The 19,273-nt window shown below is 54.0% G+C and overlaps 2 protein-coding genes and 1 non-coding gene across 3 annotated transcripts in view; 1 reads left to right on the plus strand and 2 right to left on the minus strand.

Moving 5' to 3' along the window:
- Positions 1-1,121: 1,121 nt before the first annotated feature.
- LOC122390953 (dedicator of cytokinesis protein 3-like) lies at positions 1,122-13,629 on the minus strand. The gene is made up of 17 exons (XM_043384411.1): positions 13,509-13,629; positions 13,044-13,316; positions 12,480-12,602; positions 11,840-11,999; positions 11,422-11,570; positions 11,008-11,093; positions 10,501-10,663; positions 9,819-10,256; positions 7,449-7,590; positions 6,870-7,036; positions 6,265-6,483; positions 5,814-5,945; positions 5,371-5,591; positions 4,816-5,073; positions 4,350-4,492; positions 2,920-3,014; positions 1,122-2,730 (listed from the first exon to the last, which is right to left on the minus strand). The coding sequence occupies exons 1-17, from the start codon at positions 13,605-13,607 to the stop codon at positions 1,966-1,968; spliced, it is 3,633 nt and encodes a 1,210-aa protein (XP_043240346.1). The 5' UTR covers positions 13,608-13,629; the 3' UTR covers positions 1,122-1,965.
- Positions 6,093-6,166, plus strand: Trnai-aau. Its single transcript has one exon. It is a non-coding gene; the product is annotated as a tRNA-Ile (tRNA).
- A 300-nt stretch (positions 13,630-13,929) lies between the features above and the next one.
- The window catches only part of LOC122390947 (dedicator of cytokinesis protein 3-like), a 33,194-nt gene continuing 27,850 nt past the window's right edge, over positions 13,930-19,273 (minus strand). The window contains exons 14-19 of the mRNA XM_043384402.1: positions 18,045-18,175; positions 16,222-16,363; positions 15,636-15,826; positions 15,100-15,200; positions 14,461-14,707; positions 13,930-14,151 (exon numbers count right to left, since the gene is read on the minus strand). Of these exons, the coding sequence (XP_043240337.1) occupies positions 13,930-14,151; positions 14,461-14,707; positions 15,100-15,200; positions 15,636-15,826; positions 16,222-16,363; positions 18,045-18,175 (1,034 nt within the window). The remainder of the gene's footprint in view (positions 14,152-14,460; positions 14,708-15,099; positions 15,201-15,635; positions 15,827-16,221; positions 16,364-18,044; positions 18,176-19,273) is intronic.

A 19,273-nucleotide genomic window follows, 5' to 3' on the forward strand; every position in this document is an offset into this window, starting at 1 on the left:
ACGTGTGTTGAACATCGAATATGTTTTCTGATGCGTGTGAACCGCATTGGGGGTAGGTATGCGAGAATTCAAACCACCCAGGACGGCCTCTGCAGGATACGAAGGCCGATATGTGCCGATTAACTGCGTGACTGCACGTGGCCGTCAGGCGTGACAAGCGCTAACGTCACGAATCACAAAAGCAAGGTCGCTGAGGTTACGGTTGATCAGCCAGCTGAGCTGTGGGTTATGCAATCCAGCTGATCGGCTAAGATAGGGGACTTGATAAAAAAGCGAGTGTGAGCGAGTAGGCTTACATTACAGAAATAACAAGAACGCCGGGCTGATAAAAATACATTTATAATCAGTTCAGTCCACGTCGGTCAAATAATGTAGCAGCTGAGCCACAGCCGATGTAGGTATTTAGTATTTACTCACCTTGCGATGATGCCCTGTCCAGTCTGGTCCAGTCCTCTACTGCTCGCTAGTATCACAGCTGCTGCCGGCTCTCCCGGTCCACCTCTCCACACCGCACACAGCTCCCGGCCGTCCGGTGTCCCACTGCTGCCTCTCCAGTGATCTGTACCGCCTCACACGGCCGTACACCACCCGCTGGATTTAGAGCAGAACAGAAGCCGCAGCCGCCCGCCCGCTGGGCCGTGACGCCGCCGTAACGTGACGCTGTGGCGTGTCACGGGCGCGCGCTAATGTGGCGACTAGCGGCGGGGCCGCAGCGCGTGCCGAGAGTGGGACGATCCGTCACACAGCAAATCAGTACAGCGAGGACGGACGAGCCGAGACGGGTTACGGGTGTTACGGGCAGCCCGACCGTGAAACGGGCACGCCACACAGACGTGCGACTGGCGGTGCAGTCCCACATACGAGCACGAGGATCCATTTGTGGTTGCCTTACCGATCGAGAGCACGGTTTCCCAATCGGTAGACTGATTATGCACCTGCAACATACAACTACATCCGGAAGAAACAATAATGTCTCGAGGTTGATTATTATTTATGACTCGTTGCTTTCTGCAATGCCGAGGAACACGCTTAAATAGCTGCCCTTTTTGGGTGCATTCGTAACCGTTGTTCCACTTACCATTTGCATTTATTTTTCGTTGTTACAGCGAAATAAGACAAACGAAATATATTCATTGTATTTCGTTGGAAGCGACACAACATAAACTGATGGACGAAATATAGCGTCACAATCTACAAAGTAACATCAATGCGAGTGTGCGTGTGTGAGCAAATATAACGCACTATTTTGCGCTGCAATAAAACACTATGCTTGGCACAACATATTGAAGCAACATACGTTCACTTATAACGTCAATAAGCGCGGTCAGTCAGCACGGCCTCTGCATATTCACGAGAAGCACCTTATGACAGTGGTATGATCAGATACGGGCAGATCGACTGAGACTCCAGGCCGGTCGCCGGGCCACCGAAGTGAGCACTTCTCGTACAAACAATGGCTACCAGCTCCATAACACTGCTTTCTATGACTAGTACCTCGGTGTGTAGGCACATGACTTTGACGAGAAGCTCAATGGGTACCATTTGGCCTATCATTCTTACACGTACGCCAAACAGAGTTTCTTACTTGCGCATTTGATGCGCGTTGATGAGCTAATACGTGTTTTATATGCCATACCTAAGCGACACATACCAAAAATATAGCTTTTCCTGTGACGCATTCCCTTTGCTATATCAAAATATCAAACATACGCCACTGGCTGGGCCACTGACTTACCCGAAACAACTCCAGTAGCGAGGCGACTCGAAGCTCGCCCCGGCACCGTTTACAACATAGCATCAGCGTTACTCACGCTCAGTTCGAAACATTGACGATGGAATCTTCAGCTTCCATCCTACTTGGTCAAACAAGGTCACAAGCTCGCACAATCACTTGATCATAGCTCGATACGTTACCAAAATAAGAACAGTATACTGCTGTAAGTCTCATTTCCGCACGGGCCAGTTTCAGGCATCAGTTTCTCTGTCACCGGCCGCAGCAAGACGCCGACATATCCTTCCCGGCGACACCACCAGTTTGTAGTTAGGTTCCTCACTCAGCCTGCACAGACCGTTAGGCTGAAGCACTTTGTAGTCACCACAGTCAGGACTGCCTGAATTGAGGACCTTATAGTCGCCGAAGTCAGCTTCGCCCGGTTTGAGGACTTCGTAGTCCCTATCTTCAAATCTCCCCGACTGAAGAACCTTATAGTCTCCGTAGTCAGTACTGCCCGACTGTAGGACCTTATAGTCTCCGTAGTCGGTGCTTCCCGGTTTGAGGACCTTATAGTCACCGTATTCAGTGCCGCCCGGTTTCAGGACCTTATAGTTCCCATAGACAGCACTGCCCGGCTGGAGGACCTTATAGTCTCCATAGTCTGGCTCGTCGAAGCTAAGCGCCACCCTCGGCGGCTGATCAGGAGCTGTCAGTCGGGTCAGCGGCACGCCGGACGTTCTGGGCGGGGGCGGCAGGGCCGGCGCGGGCGGGGGCGGGGGCGGCGCGCTCGTCGGCACGGCCGGCAGCGTGGGCGACATGTATGTCGACGACAGGTCTCCCGGCGGCGGCGAGGACCCGGCGGTGGGCGGCGGCGGCGCCTCAAAGTCGGGTGGCCCGAGCAGGTCGCACAGCGCAGCCGTAGGACTGGGTACCTCAGAGGAGCGCGGTGCCGGCGGCTTGGGCGGCAGCGGAGGCGGCGGCAGGGTCGGCGCACACATTATCGCCGGCGCAGACACCTGTAAGTGCGAGCAGAAACATACAGTCACTATAGCGTACTTACTGGTCATCCCCACCCTTCGAAACACAATTTAAAAATCAAACCATGCATGTGCGACAGTCATTCGTTTCGGCTGTGTGTCGTTCATTTAGCGTTCGCTCCAACAGTTCGTTCTATAAGATTACATCCACGTTTGCCTGGTGTTTACCTTTTTGGTGAGCCTGAGCGGAAGGCTGGGCCGGTGCTCCAGTCCGCCGCCGTAGACCACTGACGAGACTGACGATGTGTGGCGCTTTTCGGCAGCTGAGGAAGACGAAACCGGCAGATAGGTCAGTTAGGAGACACAGGGAGATAACTGGATAAGTCTCAAACATCATGGTTTCGTAACAAAAACCGGCTCCCATTATGCAGCGCAGTATCATTTATTTAAAAAAAAAGCGAATAAATGGTTAGCATTATTGAGTTAGGGGAGAGTGGGGCAATGGCGACACCATAAGCATTTTGCTCAATAGCTTAGCTATTTGAAGCTATTTTATGGTGATTTTGACTGTGGTTATAGCCAAAGGAATAGGCTTTCAGATAACACCCAGTTTTAGTATCTCAGATCACTGATGACAGATTCAGAGCCTACGCGAAAATGTGGTGAAAAATGAAGGTGCAAAAAAGCGAGGGGTAATGCCGGCCACTAAGTGCAATAGCACAAAAAAATCGAAATATCGTCTCTGGTATTCATCCTTAAACCGTTCTTTCGATGGAAATTTAAGTGAGAATTAAGAAACGACAACTGTATTCAGCAGTTAACAGTGCACTGCACTGCAACACAACATTGCACTCGCTGCAACACAACAGCGCGGCGCCAACAGAGCAGCAAACTAACACAACCGTAAACAGCAAGCAAACTAACACAGCCGTAAACACAGCAACCCGAAACGTTGAGCTTTAACGACAGAAGTCGCAAACAAAACCGCGTGGAGTCATTCCGGACACGTGTCCGGTATTACCCCGAGGTCAGCTTTATTTTAAGAAAGCAGGCAGCAGTCAAAGGCATTGCGTCGCAAACGCCTCACATCCAGCAGTCGCCTAAGAAAGGCTTAATTGAAGGTCATTGCAAAGCAGCACTTCTGAAAATGCGTTAACACATTTCACAGTCAGCAAATAGATGCAACAAAAATTAAAAATCAGATACGAAAAACACATTTAACGCTATAAAAATGAAAATAATGGAGCTACCGTGACAAACTTGCACCACGTGCTAGAATGGCGCTCAACTGAAATGTAAACAACATCAGCTGATTAGTGATGGACAAAGTACTCACTAGAGACGGGTGGCCGGCATTACCCACCGTCCGCCATTGCCCCGCTCTCCCCTACATGAGTTGTACGCAGAAAGCAAGGACAAAACAGCCTTCTGGGCTGGTAATATGCGTAGAGAATAATACCAAAAGAGTTACGTTTCTATCCAAAGCCCGTCTCGTCGGCACTTTCCAATTCCACAACTAAACGTCCCACAACTAAACGGCACGTCAACAGCCCAGAAGACCAGCCCGTCATCTCCTTCACTCTAACTTAAAACAACACACTGCCCGCCACCCGCGACGCACTAGCGCTCAAAACAGCCACCCAGTAAGCATTGCTCACGTTTGGGCGGCAGCGGCGGTAGCGGCGGCTGATCCGAGCTCCCCACCACAGACGACTGGCGGCTGACCGGACGGGACGGACCGTCGGTGGACGGTCGCGACTCCGAGAGACGCTTCGGCGGCCGCTCGGGAGGGTCGTCATCACTGAAATGAGCAGACAAAGAGCAGTGTCATCGGGTGAGTATCGCATGGTTCGGCATCTATCCATACCTACGACGGATCAATAGCTAAGAGCGGTCACGTTCACTACACATGCATGCTTTCTTATATTGCACAACAACAACCATACCGAATACAAGTATGCTACCCATGTATGCTATCCATGTGAAAATACCGCTTTTGCATCGTTTTCCTCCGGCCAAAACCGTTTTGCGGCCCGGCTATCCGGTGTCCTAGCGGCTCATCGCTCATAGTCGTTATCTACCCGTATCTTCCGTGTCTCTCCCGTATCTCCCCGCGTCTCTCACCCGCCGACGGTGAGCAGGAAGTATTCATGCTGTTGGAAGTCGCCGCTGGTCTGAGAGCCTGTCGAACTCCTCCGGTCACCGAGCGAGTCCCAGTCGCCGGGCCGCGCGTACCCCAGCTCCTGTTCGCTCGGCTCCGCGGCCTGTACCCCGCTCCAGGACACAGAGGAGGCCGCAGACGAGCGGCTACTGGGACACGAGCTGCTGCCCGGCCGGCGCCACTGGGGCACCGCAGCGGTCGGTACTGGAGGCAGCGGCGTGCTGGGGAGGGGGAGGTCGGAGGTCAGACACGGTGCCGGCGGTAGCCTCACACCTGGGGGGGGGGGGGGTCGGATCGATCAGGGGCACGTCAGAAGTTGAACATGGTTCAACTAATCACAGGACACTTTTTGGATCAAGTCAGGGCTCATCATACACAGCGTGATCCATCCACCGACTTCTCATGTGTTTTTCTGAACCGGTTCCTTATCTTACTTCACGTTTTGGAAGGCCAGTTTTGAAATGAGATTGTTTTGCCGTACACATTTCTAGGGATTTCACGATCACCCATTGGCCTACCTGAGTATGCTGGCCTTGGAGTCTGCGCCCACGCTGCGCCGGTGACTGCTCTGCCGACTGAAGCGGGCTGGTCCCGGGGAGTCGGCGCCGGGCGCAGGCCCCGTACCGGCGGCGGCCAGTCGCAGCTGCCGCTGGCACTGCAGCAGACGACGGTGCAGCGGCTGCACACTGGCCGGAGCCAGCTGGCCGTGCAGACTGAGCGCCTGGTCCAGAATCGAGAGCTGCGGAGGGGGAGAGGGAGGGGTCAGCGGAGACCCGAAAAAATGAGACATACCAACGAAGGAATGGGTTGTTAGAGCAGGAGATCGTGGTCGACTGGAACTGCCAGTAAGGGCAAAGTTAGTTTTGTTACAACAGGATAAATAATCAAAGTGTCTACCGATGTGATGTGTTGTTTTTCAGATTGTTTCGGTCTGACCCTGTGGTTCTGCCGGCCGACTGACCTGCTCCTGGATGAGCCCCTTCAGCTGCGCCACGTGCTGCACCATGTCCGGGTTCTGGGCAGCGAACTCGGCAGTGAAGAACGCCTCCTTGAAGTTGCTGTGGCCTCCGTTCACCGCGGCGTCTATGATGCCCTGCGCAGGCGAGCGAGACGAAGCGGTAGGACAGGGTTAGAACGGAGACAAAATGCAACGAATTCTCACTAAATAACAAGAAAAAGTTATTATGTCTAAGAGATTACATAATTTTCCTCTCAAAACGGAATCAAGTCTATCGACAGCGGCCGGTTAGCTTAGTTGGTTAGAGCGTCGTACTAATAACGCGAATGTCATGGGTTCGACCCCCATACTGGCCAGTCTCTCCCGTTTTGACGTTTTGACCCAGCCACTGTCAAAACACCGCCTATGTCACCCACCCGCCCCTCTCTCCCTCTCTCCCTCTCTCCGCTCTCACCTGGAGCCGCATGCTGAGCGGACTGACGTTGGTATCGGCCACCGGCGGCGAGTACCGTCCGATCAGCTGACGCAGCTGGCGGTTGGCCGCGCTCACCGTCTCACAGCCGTGTCTCACCGGCGAGATGAGCTCACGGCGCGCGGAGCTCACCGGGAACCAGCGCAGGATGCCCGGCAGGGGCGACTCGATCTGCAGCACGGTCCGCTCCAGCCACAGGGTCTGAGGGAGGGCATGAGTCAAAAGTTGTGGATGGACTGGCAACAGGTCAGCCACAGGGCAAGGACGACGCAGCCACAGGTCGCAGGTCACAGCTCACATATACGTATCACATCAACAGATGAACCTGGTACAGATCAGACATGGTGCAGACTGAAGTCACAGGCCAAAGGCTAACAGGTCACAGGTAAGACCATTGACCGACAGGTCACAGGTCAGGCATTGATCAGTCACTGGTTTGGGACAGCGTGGTCCTACGTCAAAAATGGCACGGTCACAGACAGCAAAAGTTAACGCTCTTCCCCCTCCCCCCAATGCCACATACTTTCTGAGATCAGAGACCTGTTATTCCCCCAATCCCCACTCGCCCCCAGTCTGCTCTAACTGACCTTGAACTCGTTATCCCTGTCCACAGAGCCGCGGTGGACGGGCCGGTCGAACTGGAACGTGTCCACATCGTTCACCAGGTGGAACGCCTGAATTTTGGCGGGAACGTCCAGCTGTTGGCGGGAGCCGGACTCGCGAGCCACCGGCCGCACGTTACAAATCTGAATGTCTGTTGAGTGCTAAAGGTCAAGGGAAACAACGAAAAACGGCAGTCGTTGAAGTGGCGAGAAGCTTAGAGCCAAGCTTAGAGCACTAGCTGCTTAAACATTGGAAAACCCTATCGAAGATGCGTATAATCTATGAATACGTCTACTACCGACAGCATTGCATAAACTTATCATTTGCAGAGACAGCATGACTTTGTTAAATAGAAATCAGAGCCTTAACCTCCCGGCCCAAATTAAAATATTTCGTCCTCCTTGGTCGGAAAATACCCCTTTTCAGAATACAAAAAGAAAATAAACGCACAGAAACGCTTCCACAAAAAGCATCCCGTTTTTATGATATGTGCAGAAATATTGAAAACAGAACCTCTCAGCATCCATGATCGATACGTCTCCACTCATGTATGAAAAGGATACACTGCGCCGGTGCGTTCATGATGTTCTCGTCAGGTGGCGCTAGTGTCGTCATCAGCTGAGCGGCGGGGAACTCGGTCTGAAGGCGCTGGGTGAACGTGGCCAGCCGCTCGTACTCCAGACCCCGATACACAAACACCTTATTCTGGAAATAGAAAACGGGAAAACGTCAAACTGAAAAACCGTCCGTCGTTTCCATCCTCAGGACATTCAAATCCTTCTCCTCCACGCCGCAACCCTCAGTCTGGGCTAGACAGGCACCTTTATATCATGCGGGCTGCTCCCGGGGGAGCGGCATGTTGCTGGCCCGAGACAGCGCACCCCGTAGCCGGGTGCAGAGTGCTTGGGGGCTGGTCGGCCTGTCCATTCGGACGGGCTCAGCCCCGGGGACTCTCTAGCAGGGCTGCGGAGTCGATGGATTTTCGGCGACTCCGACTCAGACTCCGCCTCCGGCTTTCAAAAACCAGCTCCGACTCCGACTCCGGGCAGAATTGTCGACTCCGACCGACTCCAACTCCCGACTCCGACTCTGCAGACCCAGCAGGGCTGCGGAGTCGACAGATTTTCGGTGACTCCGACTCCGACTCCGGCTCGGGTTTCTAAAATCGACTCCGACTCCGACTCCGACTCCGTCTGGCCTGAGGGAGCTGGAAACGGTGCAAAGACAGGCGTGCAGGACAATCACCGGATGTGTCAGATCTACACCAGTGGACGCCCTGGCCAGAGAGGCGGATCTCCTGCCTTTCTCGGCGCGGCGGAGGCAGTTGGCGGCTGTGGCGATGGAGCGCCACTCCCGGGACCTACCAGGCGACCCTGTGCAGCGGATCCTCCTCCCTGAGAACCGCCCCCGGCAACGTCTGCGCTATGACAGAGGATGGGCACGGACGGGCCAAGAGATATCCAAAGACGCCGGCCTAGACGACTTCCCACGCGAACCGTTCCTGGTGGTTGCCAGCACCCCTCCCTGGGAGTCACCGCCACCTCCAACGGTCCTCTTCCACACTGGACTTGTGAGGCCGCTACCGCAAAACGCCCCCGCCGAACAGCGACGGACTGCCGCCGAGGAGACGCTAGCCGGACTGCCGAACCCGGACGTCCAGGCTTTCACGGACGGCTCGGCCACAGCCGGCACAGAACGAGGCGGAGCAGGGGCAGTCGTCTATAGGAGCGGCAGGGAAGTGAAGAGGATCCGAGCGCCAGCGGGGCGCTTCACGTCGAGCTACACAGCGGAGCTTCTCGCTCTACGAGAGACACTCAAATACATCGAGTCCATCCTCACCGATCAAGACCCTGCACTCAACATCCAGCTGTGCACCGACTCCCTATCATCCCTCATGCGTCTGAGGGAAGGCCCGGCCAACCAGACTGAACGGGTCGCTGACCAAGTCTGGCTATCCCTCCGGCGACTAGGACGACGCCACCGCGTGGACCTTCAGTGGGTTCCCGGTCACGCGGGAGTCGCCGGCAACGAGATCGCCGATGCCGTGGCCAGGGAGGCCGCTGAGCTGCCGCAGGACGGGACACCCATCACCTTCGCGGCGGCCAAGAGCCTGCTGAAGCGTCACGTGAGCAGAGAGTGGGTGGAGAGCACGCGCCACTCCCGACCGGCTCCCGCGACCCGCCCGCACCTAAGCCACGACTACCACGATGTCGTCGGCCCGGGCAGGGTCAGGCTGGCAGACAGGCTCGGCCTGTCTAGGAGAGAGGGCACCGCTCTGGCGCGCCTCCGGACCGGCCACTCTCCTGCCCTGCAAGCTTACCGTCACTTCATCGGGGCGGAGGAGGACGATGGGTGCCCGACCTGCGGCGGCGGAGTCAGGGAGGACGCGGAACACTTCCTGACGTCGTGCCCCGCGACGGCCCGCGTCCGTCACGACGTTTTCGGGAGAGAGGACCCGACGCTGCGGGAGGTCTTCGCTGACCCATGCCGGGTTATCGAGTTCCTGCGGCGCCTGGGCCGACTATAGAGCGCCCACGGCGCTAGACACTCTGGCGGGGTGCTGGGTTCTCCGGCCCTACCCGGCGTCTGAGTCCGCCGGAACCCGCCCGGGGGCCTGCTGCCCTCCCTGCGCGGACGTCGCAGGTGTCGCCCCCGAGGGGGGCTGGGGCCCTCACGGGCCCCCCATGTGGGCCCACCGGGCCCGACGGCCGGAACGACAACAACAACAACAACTCCGACTCCGGTCACAACTGTCGACTCCGACCGACTCCGACTCCGACTCCGACTCCGACTCCGCAGCCCTGCTCTCTAGGGTGTCTGCCGCAGACCAATGTCTCCCCCTAATTCCTATCATCCTTTCGGCCCTTTAGACCGAAAGGGCCTAACCCAACAAAACAAAACAAACAAACAAACCATGCCCTCTCTCTACGTACCCTGACGAAGGGCGGGAACTGCTGTCCGTAGAAGCCGACCCGGAAGTACTCCGGCTCGGGCCTTAGCTGACTCATGATCCGGTCATAGAAATCCGCCATGGTGCGCAGTGTCTCACTAAGTCGCCCGTAGTCGAACACGCGCGTCTCGTACTGCTCTGCCAGCTCCTTGAGCAGCGGGATGCCGAGCTCCCAGCACTTGGCGCGGTCCACATAGTCGACCATCTGCCGGAGCAGCTGCTCCTTTCGCTGCCACTCACAGTGGGCCGGGTAGCGCAGGTCGGCGTGCAGCACCCGGGTGCTCCACTCGAGCTGATCGGCGTGCAGGCGCAGCGTCAGCGCGGCCTCCACGTAGTTCTCGGCCGAGACGTGCAGGTCGTGTAGCTTGTAGATGTAGCGCTGGTACATCTCCGAGCGGTTCACCTCGCTCTTGTAGAAATTCTGTAGCAACGAACGGCCACAGGTTAACAGAAACATCAATCGGGGTAACAAGATGAACGGCGTTTATGGTCTCACAAGCTAAAATGATTTCGTTTTCCTATGAAGCTATAGAAATAAAGTGGTTTACAAGGTAGGTACAGCAAGTTACGATCGAATACGACAGAACCGAACACGCTTTCTCGAGTTATTCAACGGCTACAATCCCCGCCTGAAATGGACCACCGGTCGACGCCCCGCGACTGACCAGCAGGTTGACGGTGCAACTCATCCGTTTGTCCCTGTTCTCGTCACCCTCCATGACCTGTCGGTAGTCCAGCAGCCGCTCCAGCAGGCGCGTCACCGACAGCACGAACCGGACGCCGGCGTCCCGCCAGGGCGGCCGCCGCTGCTGTACCTCCGTCAGCAGGCTGCAGGGGGGCGGGTCAGGTCAGGTCACGGCACTGGGCAGGCTGGTTCAAGGTAGAGAACGATAGTGTAACGCAAGGGCAGGACATGTCCGTTGGAGTGTAGAACGAACACAGCTCAGTCAGTCCACTGGGCATGATGGGTCAAGGCAGGACAGTGCAAAGCAAGAAAAGGTAGACCAAGGAAGATCAGAGAAAGATAAGACAAAACGGGTAGCATCGATTATCTCGGAGTATCTAACCTTTGAGCCACGATCACACATGCGGCCACTGATCCGACATGATCTCACTATTTATATCGGGAGGTTACTTGTGAATTACAAAATGGTCGGAAAGTTGGAACTCACATGTTCTGGAAGAGTCTGCGATAGTCGTCGTCACCTTTGTCTTCACTGACGAGGATGTCCAGTTTATCGATCACCTCAGTCTCAACCTATCACAAAGATCCAGGAGTGAGGCACATGCATACAGTCGCATCTAGTTCACCAGAATCGCAATAGCACAACAAGCTTCGAACAGCACGATGTATATCCTGCCGCAAAACACCGAGCTCAAAACTGGGCACATCAGGCTCCAGCAAGAGAGGTCGCTGAGTCCTGAAATCAGCAATCATATGCAAAGTACCAATGGTAGTGCGCTGGATAACGCCGTCAAACTTGTAGAATAGCATATGCTAGGCGCGTAACCACAATACCTTCAGACATTAGACAAAACTATAACTCTGCAACAACAGCTCGACTGGATAATTTCCGTCCCCTCACCTGTTTGAAGGTGCCCCGGGCGGCCTGTTCCGCCCCCATCAGCTCATAGAAGACGGGCAGAGTGGCCCTGCGCAGCTCCGGCGCCGGCAGCAGCGTCAGCTCCAGCATCGCGCCCACCAGAGACGGCACAAAGTGCGCCTTACGGTCGCCTGACGAGAGAAATGGGAAAACAACAATGACGGCACGAAATGAAGCTTTTGGTCACCTGGCGGTGGAATGGGCGGCTAAACACAAAAATGGCCCACGAATTGCAGACCCGCCAGCACTCTTATCAAAATTCACACAACGTATCACTTATCAAAATTCACAAAACATATCACTGCTGTGAATGTAGCATGACAATCATTTGTTTGACCTTCGAGTATTTCCCAAACATTTCAATGAGCTGGTACAGGGCACCCGCCATCCATCGGCTCACCGAGCAGACGCCACATGGAGAGCACCTCGAAGCCCATGACGATCCGCATGTCCTGGTGGCTGTGCAGCAGCTTATCTCTCTTGATCTCGGAGAAGGTCTCCAGCTGGAGGTCCGGCTGGGTGGCGAACGCCACAGACAACGTGAAGTAGCTGTGCCACAGCTGGGGACGAGAAATGGCGATAGTACGGTCAACGTCCCTCACCGTCCATTGGAGCCCACCGCCTCACTCACTTGCGAATTCAGCCGAGTGGTAATAGCTTGTCATGTGGCAGCCATAAGCTATAACAAAAGCCATTTAATTAAAATACACCGGACAAGTCTCCTTCTGGTTGCCCTTATCGAGTATAGGTACAGCTGGCGCCACCTATAAAAGACTACAACGCGTTGTGCGGTACAGCCTACATTCAGGCGCTTACACTACGCCATCTATGGACAAGTTTCTGAACATGAGCCAACGGTATTATATTTACGCTAAAAGGAATTATGAGTATGTTTAACCCTTTTGTGCATTATTGATGACATCGTCATGCAAATATTACAAAATGTATAACAAATGTGTACGGCTTCCAAATGAAACATTGAAGACGTCAAATACCAAATCACGTGTAACTATTCGACGAAGCTACTCCCGGTGCTGTACCAGTTGGTTGAAGCTGTCTCCCTGCAGGAAGCGGGCTCTGAGAGGAGTGGAGAGCTCCTTCAGCGTGTTCAGGATCACCTTGTTGACGGTCATCTTCAACACGCACCAGTCGCGGGGGTACATCTAAAAGGGAAATAGGCAGTCAGGCTGAGCAACAGGACGGTAGAGCTGAGGGACGGCATGCATCAGTCATGGGGGTAGATCTGAGGGGATAGATGGTCGGTCCTCAGACTGAGGGGCGGCGCGGAGCGCTGGCACTGCCACAAAACTGCTAGAATGGCAACACGATCAGGTCTTGGTGGCAGAGAAGGTCACAGGAGATCAGCAAAGAGCAGTTATTGGTGCGAGTTTATGCCTTTTTACTTTCATATCATTATGTATTACGATCACAATACACCATATACCGAGTAAAATTGACCCAGCAATACAATTACTTATGCTGCACCTAACCCAAAGGTGACAGGTCATGAACATACTCCCTACCCAGGCCCGGGCCAAGTGACACTTCCAAAATAACTAGAACCCGGACCGATGATCTGGTCACACAGCCCTGCAAATTCTTACCTGTTCAGTGATGAGCTCCCTGAAGAGCGCCATCAGTCGCAGCAGGAACTGGCAGAGCTGCTCGTCGTCCGCCATTTCGGCCCACAGATGGCAGTAGTGTGCCGGCGCCATCAGCCGGAGCAGGGTGGCCAGGGCAGCCACCAGCCGGCCGCACTGCCCGCCGCCAGTTCTCAGAGGGGTCGACTCCAGGGAGAGGACGGCTCGGACCAGCGTGTCGGCGAGGTAGAGCGAGAGGATCTCCACCTCGCGGCCCGTGTCGCCGTCACCGTCACACTGGGGGAAAGCAGCAACAGCACAGAATCGTCACAGACCCGTTATAGGACCTACAGGGAGAGTCTACTCTCCAGACTCGTCTAACTATTTCTTCATATTGCCCTCCGCTCCATTTACATGATGCTAGACGGGCAAAGCGCCATCAACTTAAGACATTTTACATGTACATAAGTTCGCCGGAGATCTCGTCACCTTGAGCTGCTGGACGATGGTGAGCAGGTCCCCAAGTAGGTCGGTACTGAGTCGCACCTCCTGGCGGTGCCCGATGTGGTACTGCAGGTGCTTACACATCGTCTGTAACAGCTGACGGCGGCACTCTGAAGGGGAGGAAACGGAGCAGCTCAGTTAAACTTTCTAATGGCGATAGGAATTCGATATTTGTCCAAGCAGCTTGTCCAAGCGCTTTTGAAGAGACAGTGTGCTGATAAAAGGCTACTGGTAAGCAACTCGCGTAAGGATGGGTCTTCTATGCAGCCTTGCCAGCTCGACAGACGCTGCAATTCAGCCTGCTCTCCAAACCAATGAACTCAGACTCCAACTGATCACTGGATGTTGACTTCTGACCCTAACTGACCCGGGACCGTTGACCTCTGACCCAAACCGAGCTCTGACTCTAACTGACCCCTGCCGTTGACCTCTGATTCTCACCTCTGTCCTGAAACAGCTGCGATCCGGCTGTGGCCTGCATCGCCTTCAGCTTGGCCTGCGTGACGCACGTCTGGGGGTCGCGCGGCAGGGCCTCGAACATGAGGGAGAGCCGGCGGGCCAGATCGGCAGCCGGCACCACTGCGGCCAGACGGTCGCAGACGGCCGGCACCGACGACAGCAGCGCCACCTGTAATAGATCAGAGTGTTACCAGCGCCTACCGCAGAGGAGCGCACGAGTTTTCAGACAATTGGTCTGACACCAGCTAATTGCAGAACACAAAAAAGTATTACAAGAACATGAGGAAGCCATGTAACAGTGAGGGGTAATGCGACTGATGTAGATTATGTGCCACCTTTCACAAAAGCTCTGCAACCAGCCTCGCCTCAGTGCTATCAGCTGCCCTACCTGTGCTATGCCTTCAGTCCCTATGTATTTATTCGCCCCCACCTGCGTGATGCTGGCTGCCCTTCTCCTGCATACTGTCAGCCACCTTACCTGAGTGCTGACGGCAGCGTCTGACGTCGCGCTGGACAGTGTCCTATTGAACACGTTAAACAGCTCAGCCAGGTCGACCCTGAACGTGTCGTCTGACCCGCCGCCGCTCTGCCGCGCCAGCAGCTGGCGCGAGCGGACCACAAACTGGAAGACGAGCTCGAGCGCGCGAAAACAGCGCGCCAGCGGCTCCTGGCGCTCCGCCACCGACACCTGCTCGGCGTAGTGGCGCACGCAGCTCACCAGACCCCTGAAATAGCATCAGAGAGTTCGTCAGAACAGTGCAGACTCCTGAGACATGAGCAGCAGCTCACAAAGCCTCTGAAACAACGGACCATCAGACCAGACTCACCAGACATAGTGCACTGCATACCAGACCAGCGACCAGCCTCATCAGACACGAAGCATAGCAGGCCAGCATACGCGGCCTGACGCATAAGACCACAACAGACGACTAGCCCAGTGGAGCCCGACACATAAGACAAGCAGCTCACCACACCAGGACCAGACGACTGTGCTCCGTCACCAGAAGCCGACCCAGCTCAAAGACAGCGTTCTCAATCTCAAGCAATAAATAGTGTAAAGCGATTTTGGAAGTCGCCGCTTTTTATTCCCACCCTGGGTAATGTCGAGGGTACTTACTTGTAGACCAGAGCTGCTGCGAAATGTCCGCTGACGTAGGCCTCGAGCACGGGTCGGAAGTGCTCGAACCTGTTGTCCTGCAAGTGACTGAAGATGCTGACCTGAGGAAGACATCAAAACGTCGTGTCAAATGGTAGGTTGTGGTTCATTTTATCGCAACTAGGGATCGCTAGACTTCCGATAATCGTCCCATTCGAGCATTGAATAAATTTTCATTCATTTTCATTTAGCTCTCGCAGATGTGTCGAGTACTTAGTGCAATATGAAACATATCAACATGACTCTATTTGTTTCGCGCACCTGATATTACTCTTGATTGTTTTGATGCTCACCGTTTACTGTAGCGGACAGGTTCTGGCAAACTATTGCAATCGCTCAAAGAGCACTGTCTCAACAGACCATTCATGACACCACAGTAAACGGTTCAGCGCAGACTCATATACGAAAGACTACCTTTGCTAGTTTATTGCCGACAATTTTATCCACTTCCCTGCCAAGCTCACGTCCAGCTGATTTCCCTTCTGCCCAGAACTCACCAGGGCCTGAAACACCAGTCCCGAGTGCTGCGTAGCCGTGCCGTCGTCGTTGGAGAACATGGCGAACAGTGCATCCAGCACGTCCTGCAGGAACTTCATCACCTCCTCTCCCTTCAGCTTCATGACGCGGCTGAGCGTGTCGGCGATCCGTTCCGGGTGCTGCCGCCACTTCAGCAGCGACAGCAGGTCGCCTGCCGGCGGCGGTAAGGGATGGTTGGGGTAAAGGGAGGGCCGGTATCACACGAATAAAACACTGTGAATAAATCCGACGCAGATATGCACTGCAAAACCAAGACGAAAGTTCATGAATGCGTTACGTGCAACTGCACATGCCTCCAGCTCTACCTCCAATCATATACCTAATCTTTGAAGGTGCACTTAAACTCCATTTCGCTTGACGGTAGGTAGCATCTAACGGTATGCATTCTTCTCATGTCGTCTGAAACATTAGAAGCAGTAGATGACTCGTCCACGTCAACCAGCTGCTACGCTCAACTTACATAGCGTAGCTTACTGTTTGCTATATACGCTGTCACTAATATTTGTACAAGTTCACCTCACTTCGTTCCGATCGTTGTCGACTCACCGTTCTGTGTGAGTTTGGTGGAGCAGAGCTGAGTCTGGACCCAGACAGATTCGCGAGCCGACCGATTAAAGTGGTGGTTTCCACTGACTGCCACCTCCGCCTGACCCGAGTGCCACGCCAGGTTCAGGTACGACGCCGGGTTCTGTCGGAGAGAATAAAACAATGACAACGAGAGACTGCGCATGGGCTAACCGGGATATGTTGAAAACAGAAGTACCAACGCACCGCAGATATGCAAGTTAGATCGTTTAACCCTATTAGTGGCAGGGGGGGAGGTTGTTTTCATCCACCCCTCAGGTTTCTCGGGAATATCTCCGAAACCGCTGAAGCTACGATGCTGAAATTTTCTGACTTTTCCTAAAACTAAATTGGGCACATTCCCTGAAAATTTCAAGTTCCTAACTTTACCAGGGGCGGCTCCAGAGCACTGGGAATTGGGGGGTCCTATTCGTGAAGCGAGTCATTTGGGCGAAGATCACGATGCTGCACCAGTTTTACGAACAGTGAATGAAAGGTATCATGTGATAACATATACAGTTATTGTGCATCCTCTTTTGACACGTTTTTGCTATAATAGGCGGATCCAGGCGTCCAAAAAGGGGGGTTATGTTTTACCTCCCAACATAGGTGCCCTGACACCGCCTATGCATGACCAATACAATTGTAGTCGTTCTCTCATAAGAAAATTGTAACATAACAAGACCATTACCACCCTTTTTAGAAACAGTACCAACAAAAACCTTATTTACTATACATTTTGTGTACCCCCAATCTCAATGATCTGTATCCGCCTATGATTTTTGAAAATGCATATTTTTAGGATCCATGTGAATTCCTGGTTCATTCTCTATCGATCGGCAAAAGTTGCGTTAAGATTGGTTCAGAAACCTGGCCGTGATAAACAGTCTAAAATGTATCTGCAATTTGCCCGTTTTTACCCCCTTCTACCCCCCCCCCCCCTATTGACATTTTTTAATTTTTATTTTTTAGAAATGTAGATCACGTTGAGCGAAATCGAATGCCGTTTGAATTTTGAAAATCGGCCCGTTAGATCTCGAGATATCAAGGGGGGGGGTCGTAAACAGCCCCCCCCTGCCACTAATAGGGGTAGCCAGGAGCCTGCCACTAATAGGGTTAAATATGTCACTTTATACAGCTGGAGCAGGAGCTATATTATTAGTCTGGAGCTATATTAGTATTAGTATTATTGTTCGTTGAACCTGCTGCACTTCTAAGCAAATGATCCTAGAAGAGAGCCGTCCTCCAGGAATAGCGCACTACACGCAGAAATAGCATCATCACTACCAGCAGAGTTCCAAACACGTCCGAACTACCCACCCGAACGCACCGCCTGTCATTTTCAGACGCAAGAGAGCTGCTCCGCCCAGTGTGAGCGGTCATTTATGCACGCTCGGCGGCCGGTAAGTGGACGGTATTGACACAGCACGGAGCGGACGGACATACCGCGGCACGGTCAGTCAGAGAGGCATTGGTATGCCGCGGGTAGGATGGAACTCGGCTCTTGACCACATGGACAGGACGGCTGGGAGGACGGGACAGGACGGGACGGGACGGGACGGGAAGGGGTGGACGGGGGGGGGTTACCTTGCCGGTAATAAATTCTAGCAGCAAACAGATCTTTTTGCTTTGAAGGAAATAACGTCATGTCAATTTACATAGTATATGGAGCACAGGTCGAAGAAAAGCCAATACAGCAAATAGGCCCGACATACGGCCAACGCCAGCATTTCATATGTTTTTGATCTACCGGCCGTTACCCGTTGTCATCCATCGTCATCCTCTGTCCCTGTACGACCACCCACCAGCAGTTTGTTCCTGTCGTCACATTTATAGACGCAGAGCTGACGCAGTCCGTCGCCGATCGTCGCCCCTTCATCGTCCATCAGCCGAGCGAACGCGAACGCAAACAGCTTCTGCTCGGCGCGCTCCTTGGCTGCAAAAGGTCACATAAGGTCAAAGAGAGGTTACGAAAGGTCAAAGAGGACCACAGCACGTCACTGACGGGTCACAGATCATTGGCGGGTCAAGACACTTCATCAAAGGGTTACACGTCGCAAATGGACGGGTCATATCAGGTCACAGAAAAGAACATCAGGTCAGAGACGGGTCACAGGGGGGTCACGGAGACGTCACATCAGCTCACATAAGGTCACAGACGGGTAGCAGAAGGCTGCCTAAAACGGATGCATTTATTCCACTGACATCGAACAATAAGATCCAATATTTTCTACGCACGCAAAGTCCGATAGCGGATTTAAACTCTCACCTTCTAGATAAAACAGGCAGCCTTCCAGTTAACAGCTCGACCCTTCCCATCTCCTCTCCTCCCCCTCACATTTCTGCGTCGCGTCTGGCGCTCGTTTCCGCTGACAGTTCCGACAGCCTCTCTCGGCGTCACCCGTCCGCTCCCATTAGACACATCATCGCCGTCGACTGTCGCCGTCTTTACCCCTTACCGCCAACACCGACCGTACACAGCCCACGTCGCCTCGACGGCGATCAACACGCCCCGTTGCAAAAGACCTGCGATAACGCGGTCGGGAGCTCTGACCGCCGGCGGCGGTGGGCTGCGTGCCAGCCGGCGGCGGCGAACGCCCCGTGCCCCGGCGGGTGCACGTGCGGACTGGTGCGGTGCAGTCACGGAGACGAATGAATGCAATGAGCGCAATGTATGAACTATGATGCATTGGGTAGACTGCACATATGTCAACGATAGTCAGATGGCTCGCGAGGGCTGAGATGGGTGACACTGACAGAGAAGCTCAGTGTAATGTAAATGTATTTATAAACGGGTATATAATGTGAATATCAAGTAAACAGCCAGTGCATCGAAAGACGTCATATTGAGTGAGGTAACAAACTATACCCACTTCAAAGCACAAATGTATAGCGTATAAATCGGAAATGACGGCGGATGCTATAGACCGGCCCAGTGGGGCTGAGAGCAGCCCCTGAATTCCCAGTCTGAAGTGAATGCCACCATCTGCCATCCACGCGAGATCGGTGTCCATTTCCGGTGCTAAAGGCGGGT

The sequence above is a fragment of the Amphibalanus amphitrite genome, unplaced genomic scaffold, assembly GCF_019059575.1.
Source record: "Amphibalanus amphitrite isolate SeventyFive unplaced genomic scaffold, NRLGWU_Aamphi_draft 000416F_arrow, whole genome shotgun sequence".
In the NCBI taxonomy this organism is placed as follows: Eukaryota; Metazoa; Arthropoda; class Thecostraca; order Balanomorpha; family Balanidae; genus Amphibalanus; species Amphibalanus amphitrite.

What these genes read in the sequence shown, in the direction of transcription:
- LOC122390953 (XM_043384411.1), bottom strand. Translation starts at nt 13,607, where the DNA reads ATGTGTAAGCACCTGCAGTACCACATCGGGCACCGCCAGGAGGTGCGA. An exon ending in AGTTCCCGCCCTTCGTCAGG is followed by an intron (nt 7,591 to 9,818) that starts GTACGTAGAGAG and finishes TTCTATTTCCAG; the next exon opens with AATAAGGTGTTTGTGTATCG. An exon ending in ACAGGGATAACGAGTTCAAG is followed by an intron (nt 6,484 to 6,869) that starts GTCAGTTAGAGC and finishes GCCCTCCCTCAG; the next exon opens with ACCCTGTGGCTGGAGCGGAC.